The sequence below is a fragment of the Heterocephalus glaber genome, unplaced genomic scaffold (genome assembly GCF_053883595.1).
Source record: "Heterocephalus glaber isolate CG9 unplaced genomic scaffold, H.glaber_assembly_v1.0 deba00000896, whole genome shotgun sequence".
NCBI lineage: Eukaryota > Metazoa > Chordata > Mammalia > Rodentia > Bathyergidae > Heterocephalus > Heterocephalus glaber.
In genome coordinates, this window is record NW_028258170.1 from 4,369,348 (window position 1) to 4,382,440 (window position 13,093).

General features: G+C 39.9%; 1 protein-coding gene across 1 annotated transcript; it reads left to right on the forward strand.

Annotated features, from left to right (window-relative positions):
* Window positions 1-4,534: 4,534 nt before the first annotated feature.
* Tspyl4 (TSPY like 4) lies at window positions 4,535-12,854 on the forward strand. The gene has a single exon (XM_004869074.3). The coding sequence runs from the start codon at window positions 8,109-8,111 to the stop codon at window positions 9,339-9,341; it is 1,233 nt and encodes a 410-aa protein (XP_004869131.1). The 5' UTR covers window positions 4,535-8,108; the 3' UTR covers window positions 9,342-12,854.
* Window positions 12,855-13,093: the final 239 nt, after the last annotated feature.

The window sequence follows — 13,093 nt, forward strand, 5'->3', positions numbered from 1 at the left end:
TTTTCCATACATGAAAATAACTTGAAGGGATCTATGAACCTAAATATGAAAGCCTAAAAGTATAAAACTTTAAGAAGAAATTATAAGGGAAAATGTTTATGAATTCAGGGTAGGCAAGAACTACCTAGGATTCAAAAGACATGATGTACAAAAGAAAAAAATTAATAAATGAGATTCCATCAAAATTTAGAACTTTAAATGACATCATTAAAATGAAAAGTAATCCTTTAACAGACCATATTTACAATGCATATAACCCATGACTAGAATATATAAAGAACTCTTACAGCTCATTAATAGACAACTCAATTAAAAAGTAGACATAAGAAGATGATAGCCAGTATAGCACAAGGAAAGGTGTGCAACTCTAGAATCAGAAAAATACTAATCAGTACAATAATAAGATTGAATTATACACTCATTAGGGAAATGAAGTTAAAAGTTTTAAAAGCCTTATTATGACTTTTTCTTTTTGTTGGATTCTCCCCCTTTGCGTTTAATTTGTCACGCCCAATGGATTCATTCTGCTGGGTTTCCTGGGGTTGTGATCCTCATTGTCTTTTCCTAGGGTATTGTCTAAAATTTTTTTGAGTGCCAGTTTGATATTCATGAAGTTCCTGAGGTGCTTTATCATGAAAGTATCTTATTTCTCCATCAATTTTGAAAGATAGTTTTGCAGGGTACATCAATCTGGGTTGGAGGCTGTTTTCCTTTAGGGCTTGAAATACATCAGTCCAACCTCTTCTTGCTTTGAGGGTTTGCATTGAGAAGTCTGCTGGGATTCTGATGGGCTTTCCTTTGTATGTGATTGGTTTCTTTTCTCTCACTGCTTGTAGAATTTTGTTCTTCTGTTGGATTTCTGGAATCCTAACTATTATATGCCTACGTGTAGATTTTTTTTGATCAAGGCTATTTGGAGTCCTATATGCCTGACTTATCTGTATGTCAAGTTCTTTTCCCCTGCTTGGGAAGTTTTCTGCCATCACTTCTGTGAACAGTTTTTTTTTATGTCATCTGCACCTCTCCTCTTTCTTCATTGACTCCAATCAGTCTTATGTTATTCTTCTTTGCATTGTCTAGCAGCTGCTGGATTGATTTCTCGTGTTCCTTTACAATTTTAAAGCAATTTTTCTTTTCCTCCTCACTAATTGCAATCTTATTTTCTATATCTGAAATTCTATCCTCACATTGGTTCATTCTGCTGTGCAGACTTTTGATGGAGTTTTTAATCTCCTGGAAATCTATTTGCATCTGTTTTATGGATTCCATTTGTTTCCTATGTTGGGATTCCATCATGTTCCTCAGATCCTCTATTTTTTTATCTGTGTCCTCTCTAGATTTATTAATCATGTCTTGCACTATGAGCACAATCTTTGCTGTTATCTGAGTAATTATTTCTGATTTCATTTTTCCCAGATCCTCTTTTGTTTCTAGTTCAGAGAGTCCAGGTGCTTGATTATCAGAGTGTTCCATCTCGTTTCCCTTTGGGGTTGCTGTAGTTGATCTGGAAGTCTGTTTTTGAGGCTTGTTTACCCATCTTCTCATTTCCACGGGAGGCGGGGGCTGCTTCTGGCACCACGTGGCTCACCTTCTCTGCCCTAGGAGCATGGAATGGCGGTGGGGGAGCTTCCTTCCGGGTTCTGGGACTGGCTCAGCTTCTCTGCCCTAGGAGGGTGGAATGGCAGCAGGGGAGCTTCCTTTTGGGTGCTGGGACTGGCTCAGCTTCTCTGCCCTAGGAGGGTGGAATGGCAGTTGGGGAGCTTCCTTCTGTGTATATTGTTTCTAAATGATACACTTGGAGTTTCATAATAGAATTTGACATTGATTTTATACAACCTGCAAAATAGTCTACTTAATGTACGTAAATCTCAGCATAAAAATTGTAAAAATGAACAAGTTAGCTTCTGTTTATTACATTGTGATGGACTTCACAGATACTTCCTGGTAGTCCCATAAGTTATGATTTATTATATTCATTTTATAATGACATTATGGCTCTGAGAGGTGACATACCAAACCAACTAGCTGGTAAGTAACAACAGACTTGAAGCCAGATCTAATTCCAAAGTGTAGTCTTTAACCACCCTATAGATGTCTGAGATCATTCAGGGCAGAAACCTTGTCTCTGGTTTCCTTTATGATTGGGGAAAGCAGGGCCATATGAGATTTTTTTTCCTTTTTTTGGGTAAAGTATTAATGGAAGGAGCCATTAGAACTAAACATTTCTGTGAGAAAATTTCAATTTTGTAACAGACTCATAGAATGCAGATTATGAGTTAAATTTAATAATAGAGCACCAACTTTACATGGAAAAGCCATGCCACAGCTCTTTCCAGTGAATGTATATAATCACCATAAATATTTTCTTTAAAACAGCTTAGACTTTAACACCAAAGCACACAAACTAGAATCAATTTTTTTTTTGAGACAGAGTCTTACTATGTACTCCAGTCTGGCCTTGAATTTACAGGGATCTTCCTGCCTCAGCCTCCTGAGTGTTGAGATTACAGGCAGGCACTGCCACACCCAACCAAATTATATAGCTCACTTCCCTTCCTCTAGTGACTAGCAATGGGAATATCATATCTATCAGCATTTAAAAAACAGATTCTTTATGTGTACCACCTTTTAGTTGCCATAGTACTTTTGGTTGTTATAGTGAATGAGGGGACATTTATTAGAAGCATTAGGGATGTTCCACATCAGGGTATTTCCGTATATAACATAAAGGATTGCAAATTTTAGCCCAGCCTGGGCAACTCAGTGAAATTATCTCAACATAAAAAATAAAGGGCTCTGCTGCACAAGCACAAGGACCCAAGTTCGATCCCTAGTACAAAAAACAAAACCAAACAAAACCAAAAAAATAAAGGGCTGGGGATGTTGCTCAGCGAAGGCTGATACTGGGGGGAAAAAAAAAGAGAATCTAATGCTAAACAATTCTGTAGATAAAAAAAAACAAACTATTTTTACTTAAGCCTAGAACCTGGCATTATTTTATAAAAATTTATACTTTTATAATACGTGCTGCATTTTAAAAGTAATTTTTTGGGCCAGGGATTTAGCTCAGTGGCATCGTGCCTGCCTTGCAAGCACAAGGTCGTGAGTTCGATTTCTGTACCCTCCCAAAAAAGTAATTTCTTATTTCATCTACTCTAAAACTAATATACCATTGCTTAACAGTGTAAAAATAATTGTAAGTTAAAAAACTTTCAGACTTTGAAAAATAATTTTATCATATATCATTTGGAGTATATCTAAAAAGTAAATTATGAGTATAATTTTATTAATCTAATCATTTTCTCATCTAGAATAATAAAGTTAATTTTTAAACTAAAATGTTTGGTGTTCATGTTTACTTAAATAGTATTGTTCTCTGCATTTTGAATGATTTTGATGACAGCAGTTTTAAGCAGAATAACCTGCCGCTTATAAAAGTGCACCCGTAGCCAGGTATGGTAAGACATGCCTATAATCACAGCACTCTGGGAGTCTAAAGCAGGAGGACTGAAAGTTCTAGTCTAGCTTGGGAAACTTGGTGATTTAGCAAGACCTTCTCTCAAAAGATGAAAAGGACTAGGGATGTTGCTCAGGGTAAAGGCCCTAGATTCAATTCCCAGCGCCAGAAAATGAAAACAAACAAACAAACACCTAAAAAAGCGTGTATGAGATATTTTTCCTAAGGCACTAATAATCATTCTGCAAGTTTTGATATTTGCTGTCTTGATCTTATCAGAAGATAGCAACAGAAGGTTTTCAGAAAACAAATAGGCCTAATATTTCTACCTCAAATGTCTTTTAGAGATTTTGCAGATTAAAATATCAAGAGGTTGCAGCTGTGTGGTCCTGCCAGTAAGACTAACCAAGCTTCCATATGCTCAGACAATAACAAGTATACCATGACTGGTCTTCTGCTAATTGCAGTTGTAAGATGCTATTGAATATATCATGGGATAATCATTTGAGAGATGCTAAAATATAAATAAAAAGCGTGTCTTAGAATTGAAGAAATATCTACTCTAGAATTGAAATTTTATACTTTTCTCCCAAAACTGTCATAAAACTGCTATTTCAGAATATTTCAGTACCCAAAACATTGCTGCTTATGTCTCTAGTATAACACATTTGTATTGGGTTGCATCAGTAACTTCATATACTGGTTATTGGTTTTTTTTTTTTTGGTACTGGGGATCGAACTCAGATCCTTATGCTTTCGAGGCAGGCAGCGGAACCACTGAGCTAAATCCCCAGACCTTTTTTTTTAAATGATAAAAAGTGGTCTACAATTGGAATTTCAAGAAAAAGGGAGTTATAAAATATTTGCTATAAAAAAGATGTTAAATTTGATGGATTGCAAACTAGTAAGGCATTGAAACAGAGGGTCATAAATTATTTTTTTTCTCTCTCATTAGTAATTGCGACACTTCCCAAACAGTTGTGACTGATTTGGGGCATGGTGGTGGAGGGAGGATGGTAGAGACAGTGTCTGTGTTCCTGCTCAGTGTCTTTTGGGGGGGGGGCGGGTACTGGGGGATCGAACTCAGGTCCTTTCGCTTACGACAAGGCAGGCAGCGGAACCACTGAGCTAAATCCTCAGCCCTATGTTCCCACTCAGATTGCTGTGTTGGAACTGAGTCTCCAGAGCGGGGCTGCTTGGAGGTGGGGCCTCTGAGAGGCCATTAGTGTCCTTGTAAAACAGGGCCCAGATTAGGGCCTGCAGGAGACTGGGGCCTCAGAGAGATCTCTCAACCCTTCCTTGGCCTTTGTGAAGGAAGCCCTTAGTGGATTCTGAATCCATTGGCATTTTGATCTTAGATTTCCCAGCTTCCCAAAGTGTGTGAAATAAATGTCTATTGTTCATAAGCATCCCAGTCTATGGTGTTTTGCTAGAGCACCCTGAACAAACAACTGGAATGGCCATTTTTTTTTTTTTTTTGAGACAGGGTCTTGCTATGTAGTTCAGGCTGGCCTTGAACTCACTATGTTGCCCAGATTGGCCTTGAACTCACCTTGATCCTCCTGGAATTGCAAGTGTGTGGCTGATCTTATTTAATTATTTATTTTTTGTACCGGGGATAAAACTCAGGACCAAACTCGGGACCTTATGCTTTCGAGGCAGTCGGCAGCACCACTGAGCTAAATCCCCAGCCCTGGCTGATCTTATTTTTAAGGAAGTGCCTTCTCAATTTATATGTTGTACAGATTTGCAGAACAATATAATTAATGAGTGTACAGGCCCCTGAATCAGTTAAGCTGGGTTCAGATTGTGGCTCCACCATTTGCTGTGTGATCTTAATTTCTATTTGATTCAGTTCCTTCTGAGGCAAAGTAAAGTGGAGGTCATATTATCATCTCACAGCATCCTTGTGAGAATGAAATGAGGCAAGACACATTTAAGTTTGCAAATGTCTGGTATACAGAAAGCACTAAATAAATGTAATATAATAAATATATATCTATATGAATGAAAGTAGAACTCTGGAAAATAAACTTCAAAAGATTAACAGGATATATTTCATATATTTTCCAGCATTTACTGTCATTAGTATTTGACTATATGAGTTTACATTTGGACTTGTGTTAAACTTATCTCCTGGAAAATAAAAATTACCTCATAGGTTTTCATGGCATTTTCTATGGTTTTTTTTCATAGAATCATAACTGATGTACATAGAATCATTACTGATGTAACTTTTTCTATGAAGTGAGTTTTACTGCAAAATGCCAGCAGAACAGGCTCAACTGTATACAAGTGTACAATATTCTAACTTGCCCACATTGTAAGATATGATTCATAATGACAGTCTGTATCTACCCAACTCAAATGCCAGCAGTCACATTATTTACTTTGGTAAAACCTTTTAATGTTTTCATTCAAATTTAAACTAAATCATCAGGTTTCATTAAAACATTCTATGAGATACTCATAGATGCCAGAGAAGCTGCTACTATACAGTCAGTGTAGATAGGATAACGCTCACCTTCAAGAAAGTTAAAAAGTAGGGGATAGACGAATACGAAATTGGATGGCAAAGGTCATAAGAACTACGGAAAGCTTGAGGCCCATCAGAATGGTAAGATAGTTAAAGAAGGTAATACACAGGAGATGGGAGGAGGCAACTTATGTACCACCATGGTCAGTTTAACTTCTCAGTGCTTCCTGAGTCCCTGCTAATGAAATATAAAGCATTTTAAATGCCTTACTGCATGCACTGAGTGTTTAAAAAGGGGCAGCTGTTCGAAGTGGAGTGATTCAGCTGACAGGAATAATGAAAGCTGGAGACAGATCTGTTTCCAGTAGAACAAAATTTGATACACTAAAAAAAGTGCACATGTACTTTAAAATTTTCTATATAATTTTATAATAGCAAAAAAAATTTCCCTTCTGCATTACAAAGTAAATTTCAGCAGTTTGTTGCTTGTCTGCATTTTGGCTCAGGTTTAATCCAGGAGAGTTCTTCAGTGCAAAGATTCTTTAGAAAAAGAAATCAGTAATGTGATAGAATAACTCAGTTGCAAAGTCAATTATAGCACACAGTTAACTTGTTTTACAAAGATCAATCAGTAGATTAATTTCATCCCAGTAAGGCATAAAGAGGACTCAGAGGAAAGTAGAGAGAAGAGTAATTGCTACCTGTTGAGTAAATCTTGTTAGCACATGTTTATAGGATTAACTAATTAGCTGGAAGTCAATAAAGAGATCAGTCTGGACACCATGTCCTTGAGTAGGGTAACTGGAGCTATCCTCTTCGTTCCCATAAAAAAGAATGTGGCTAAACAGCTACACTCTATTGTCTGCCCTCAATTTTCCACCTTTATTCTTACTTGAAGCAGGTCTACACTATCTCCCTCACTAGAAGTCTTAGAATACATGCTGATTTTTTTGGTAAATCCTCATTTCTGAGCCTTTGTTTGACTGAGATCATGCTCTGGGTTGTTCATGATGGACTTTCTATTGCAAAGAGAAATAGTTTGCTTTAATAGGAATTTAAGATGTTAAACACAAAATATGCAAAATTTAAGTTTCACTTTGCTTTTGCCTTTTTCTTAAAGATTAATACCAGCATTCCCATACTTCCAAAAACTAATAGTAGTATTATCTTTTCAAATGAATTCTCTGAACTGACTTGAATAGCTAGCTAAAGTTTCTTAATTTTTTAAGTAATATTTAAAAGAGAAAGAAGGGTAGATGCATGCAAATAGCTGATAATTCCTTCTGTCCTTGCTGGCTTCCCTGGCCACAGTCATTATGAAGCAGAAACTACTACTCTAAGATTGTAACTTGAGGAAAAACAACATGTAATAGGTATCATTTTGGAAATTAAATCCTCTGAGATTATATTTCTTCCAGTAATGCCTAAAGGTCAATTTTGTGCATGTGTTGTGTGTAGCCACCTCTAAGTAAGGAAAAACATTTTGTCACTCATATTAAAAGTGAAGAGGAAACATCGCTCACTTGATTCACAGACGTTGGCTAAAGTATGAAAACTTTAAAATCTGTAAGGAAGTTGAAATAATACATATTTATTATGTCTTCAGGATGAGAGAAGTTTTTCTTTCAGGTGTTCCTATTTTTAAAAATCATGACAGCATAGCAACACTTCACTTCTCTATAAAAATCAAATTCTGTTTATCTCAATTGTTTAGTAATAGCTACGAATTTGTATTTTTAAAGAAGGAAGGATTGGGAGTTGGTAATCCATTTTTCAATTCATGAGAAGCCCTATGGTCTGACTTGAACAGACAGTATCTAACCTTTTTTTAGGTAAATATTTTAGGAGAGAATAGCTTAGGTACCTTAGAAGTTCAGAGGCTGAGAAATCCACATTAACACAGCTCTTGTATGCTTGAGTTTGGTCTACATTCATTTATAAGTCAATTTTTTTCCACATTGATTAAAGTGATAACATTTTGTTAGGACACAAAGGAATACGCTTGATTGGCAAGCAGAATCATCCTAGCAGCGAGTTCTCACGAGACTGTCCCTGACGTCATCGGTTGCCACGGTAACCTAGAGGAAAAGGGGTGGTTCTAGGGGCACTTTGCGGCCCCGCGCGGCTTCAGCAGAACGAGAGGAGGGCTGTTCTGCAAGTCTGACTGTCGCCAAGATGAGTGGCCTGGATGGGGGCAACAAACTTCCTCCCGCCGAAAGCGCTACTCCTGAGCACTCCCCAGAAGATCTGGACCTGAGCCAGAGCCGGGGGCTCAGTGCAGAGGGGGAGGCCGCCCGGGCAATGGTGCACGGAGGTGAGGGCCGCACGCAGGCCGCCGTGGAGGGGGGCGCGTCCGGGGGTGCGGCGGACCCCGGGCCCATGCTCTGCGTCCCGGGGCCTGGGAGTCGCGGCCTGGCGGCGACCAGGGCTAAACCAGAAGGTGCCTTGCCTCCTTTTGAGGGTCCGGAAGCAACCTCGGACTCTGTGGCGGCTGACAACGGCCAGAAAAATGGCTGTCAGCTTCTAGGGCCGCGCATCCCCTCAGGAAAGAAGGCTCCAGAAGCCGCTGGCCCAGGGACTTCGGGGTCTCAGATGATGCCTGGAGCGAAGGCCAAGGAAATGACGACTAAGAAGTGCGCCATCCCAGCATCTTCGGAAAAGGAGGGAAACACAGAGCCGGTGATGGAGGAAAAGGTGGTACAGAAAGAAAAAAAGATGATTGGAGAAGGAAAAGAGGAGACAAGGCCCAGGACCCCAAAGATCAATACCTGCATGGACTCACTGGAGGCCATCGATCAGGAGTTGTCGAATGTAAACGCCCAGGCTGACAGGGCCTTTCTGCAGCTGGAGCGCAAATTTGGCCGGATGCGGAGACTCCATATGCAGCGCAGGAGCTTCATCATCCAGAATATCCCAGGGTTCTGGGTCACAGCTTTTCGGAACCACCCCCATCTGTCTCCTATGATCAGTGGCCAAGATGAAGATATGATGAGGTACATGATCAATTTGGAGGTGGAGGAGCTTAAACACCCTAGAGCAGGCTGCAAATTCAAGTTCATCTTTCACAGCAACCCCTACTTCCGCAACGAGGGCCTGGTCAAGGAATATGAGCGCAGGTCCTCTGGCCGTGTGGTGTCTCTTTCCACGCCAATCCGCTGGCACCGGGGCCAAGACCCCCAGGCCCATATCCATCGGAATCGGGAAGGGAACACTGTCCCCAGTTTCTTCAACTGGTTCTCAGACCACAGCCTCTTAGAATTCGACAGAATCGCTGAGATTATCAAAGGGGAACTGTGGTCCAATCCCTTGCAATACTACCTGATGGGTGAAGGGCCCCGCAGAGGAATTCGAGGTGCACCAAGGCAGCCTGTGGAGAGCCCCAGATCTTTCAGATTCCAGTCTGGCTAACTTCTGTCCCTTTGAGAAGCTCCCGCACAAATTTTCTTACCAGCTCCCATGCTTGGCCAGCATGATGCAGCCTTTCTCTTTGTCCTGGATATTTTGGCCATTGGTTCTTCTAAATCTTTAGCAGTGGCATTTGTCGCTTACCTGCCTCTGGGACTTCCTGTTGTTCTGCATTTTAACATGTTCCACATGCGTGGCCTGTTTTTTTCTGTGCCAAGGTCACGATGCTGTAGATACTACTGCCTTCCTTTGCATCGCTTGGGTACTGTCTGTGACCATGGTCTTCTCCCAGTGTTGTAAGTGGTTGTCTACCACAAGGAAGTTTGGTACATCTTTGCAAATAACTAGGCAGGCTTCATACTTTAAGCTGGTTGTGCTCCTGATAGCCATATATTGTAACATACTCTTTTGAGTTTCACCACTGCAAGGTGAAACTGATATCCCACCCAGGTGCCATCAACCCAAACCGAGCATTCTGGCTACCAGGATCTGTATCCCAGCTGCCCTCTAGGCCTTTGCTGTCCTCCCTGCTGGTCATCTGGTAGGATAACCAGGTGTTTGGTGACTACTACACGAGTGAGGTAATAGATGAAGTGTTTTATGATATTACATTGTTTTTCCCCTTTGGTTACTGTACATCATGATCAACTTCTGGTGAGTATGAAGGCTTGTGCTCTAATGCACACCTATTTCTTTCCTGGTTGAGCATTGCATAGGTCACCATTGTCTTCCTCCACCTCATGATTACCCATCAACCCAAGTGGCAGTGCCCAAATCAAGACAGGAATGGGTTCCTTCCAGCAGTTAGCCTTTTTGAGCTCTGGCCTACAAACTATCCTTAATACAGGCAGCTTTGGACAAACCTCTTAACCCCTTCCATGCCCATGCTGAATGGAGCTGTTGCCAGTGGGGCCACTGAGGTTCCTCTGGAACATGGATGAGGCTTGTTACATCTTTCTCACTCTTTTCCCTCTCCCTTTCTTTGTGACATTTACAGCTCAGAGTCAGAAAACATAGCTGACAAAGCAGGGTTTTAGTTTACTTGCTCTCCCCTTGGTTGTGTCCAGAATGTAAAACAGATTGCAAATCTCTTAACGCCCCCATTCCTGTCCTCCATTTCTTTTAGCAAGGTCTTAAAAGTATCAAAGGGAGACCTGTAGGTTAATTGTTTAATATTAATTTTTTTAAGGATAACACCACCCTTTCCTATCCATTCCATCAAATCCTGTTTCTTGAGCTTTAGTTTGAGAAGTTGAGAGGGAGAGGACCTCAGCGATGGGTTCCAGACCCTGAGCAGAATGTGCCGAAGCAACTATAACTTCACCTAAGAGGGGAATTCTTTTGGGGGCTTTGGACTCTATAGAGAAAATCCTACAGCAATTTCTCAGCCATCCCTGTTCTCTATTATAAATTACCGCCCTGTAATCCCAAAAGGCTCCTTTATACTATCTGGCCTTCTTGGCCCTCATTTCTCATCTTCTGAATTTGTTTCCCTACTTTTATCCTAACATGTAAGGGTCCGGGCTGCAGTCAGTGTAGGAGATCCAAGCTTTCCTGGGGCATAAGGGGGTATGTGGAGTCTGCATTTCCAGGAAGAGTTCCAGTAGGTGGAATAGCAGTGCTGTCAGGGCTGCCTTGGATGGGAGGATGTACAATCATGGTGATAAACATGAGCTGCTCGTGATTTCCCCTTTTTTGAAGGCTTTGCCTTAATAAACTCCCTGAAGGCTTAAGGAAGTCTGGACGCAACCAATGGAGGGGGTGCTCTAGCTAAGTAGCCCCAGAAGCTGAAATGAGCTCAGGCTTTGCAAGGATCCCAGAACACACTAAAACCCTGCAGGATCAGTGATGGGAGGGAGGCCTCTGAGGCACCTCACAGGTACAGCCGGCTGGAAAATCAAAGGGTAAAGGTTTAAATGGGATGCCTGGAGAATTTTCTTCCAATTTTTCCCTAATTCCTTGAATTCACCAATAGATTTTTGTAAACAAATGTTCAAGCCTGGATGTTTTCTCTTATTCTGAGTGACCTTTGTATATGTTCAAGATTAATGGTATATACTCACTTCACTGAGTAAAATCCTATTACTTCCTTTCTCCATTACAGCCTACTGGCAAAATTGTTTTCAGGGCTGTTTTTTGCTTGTCATGGAAAACATGTGCAAAAATATCAAATTAGTGTCCTGTGCAGTATGAAGACTTCTGTGAATATTCATGAATAGTTTGTTCTGGTCTCTTCATACAGCTTTATTCTTAGCAGTACCATTTGAATGTGATCTTTGAAGAGTGAAGATTTTGTAAATTGTTTCTATGTCTTGTGAAAATAATTCAAAAACTATTCTGTCTTGAGATCCTTTGCCTTAGTAATAATGTACTTGACATTTATGTTCTTAACCAGCATAAATACTAGCAGAATTGCTGTCCAACTAAAAGAAATCATTAGTTCTTCTATCTTCTCTTATGTGCTGGACAGTAAAATGTCACTGCTATTTTTACCAAAAAAGAATAATGAATAAAAAGTTGTGTTGTCCAGATTTATAAAAGATTGGAAAATCATTAAAATTATCAAATAGTCACAGGGAAATTATGAAGCTTGACACTACTTCTCAAGGGCCTTAGAAGACCAAAGTGGTAATACTTCTTTCATGCCCAGAGGATGACAGCATCTCCTAACTGGTTTGGAGGTCTGCATAAAGAGTAAGGTCCACAACAGAGGAAGAAGAACAAGGCATTACAGACAGAGTAGAGCAGGACTTTTGGAGTGAACTGAATGGTCGGTAAATGAAACAAGATGTCTAATGGCCTGAGTTAATGATAATTAGTAGATTATTTACCTTTCAAAGATTTATGGTTTATTAACAAACCATTAACAAATCTTTTATAACAGATTTATTTGTTACCATGTTTTTCTAGATAAATTTCAGTCTTAATATTTCAGGTACTCTTTTGTTTGTTTTTTTGGTACCGGGGATTGAACTCGGGTCCTTGGCTTGAGAGGTAGGCAGCAGAACCACTGAGCTAAATCCCCGGCCCTTCAGGTACTCTTTCTAAAGCACCACACAGCTTTAGGAAAACAATTTAAGTAGCACTCACAGAATCTAGTGATTTATTCCTCCAAAAATCTATCTCAGGCTCCTTAAAAGAATGAGACCTAGAGGAGTTTAGTTAACATAAATGTAGTATACAAGCCATCCACTGTGGTGCATGCCTGTAATTCCAGCACTGGGGAAGCTGAGGCAAGAGGATCACCATGAGTTCTAGGCCAGCCTGGACTACATTGTGAGTTCAGGGCCAGCCTGAACTGCAAAGCAAGACCCTGTCTCCAACGAAAAAAAGAAAAGTAGTAAACAAAGATGATGTTTAGAAAATACTTTTCCACAAAACTGTTTTAAGTGGTAAAAAATACAGGTGTTTTCTTTACTGCCAAAACTGTACTGGTTGTGTTGGAACAATTTTCCTGCTTTCTTAACTTCAAACAACTATTAAAGAATAAGCTGCCTTTCTTCTTTAGTATTCTAATTTTTATGGTGCCACATTTTGGTTATTTTTGCTCTTCATATACAACTGGAAACACTGCCACTTTTTATAAATAATGAAATGAACATTTCACAAGTCTCAGTCTAACAAAGGAAATTCATTTGAGTCAGCACTGATATGCTAGAAAGGTGGAAGGAAACACACTATCTTCTTTTTACAAGATGGAAAAGGTGGATTCAAATTAGGTGGTAACTTTAGAATCTTCAGGTAGGTAACAGAAA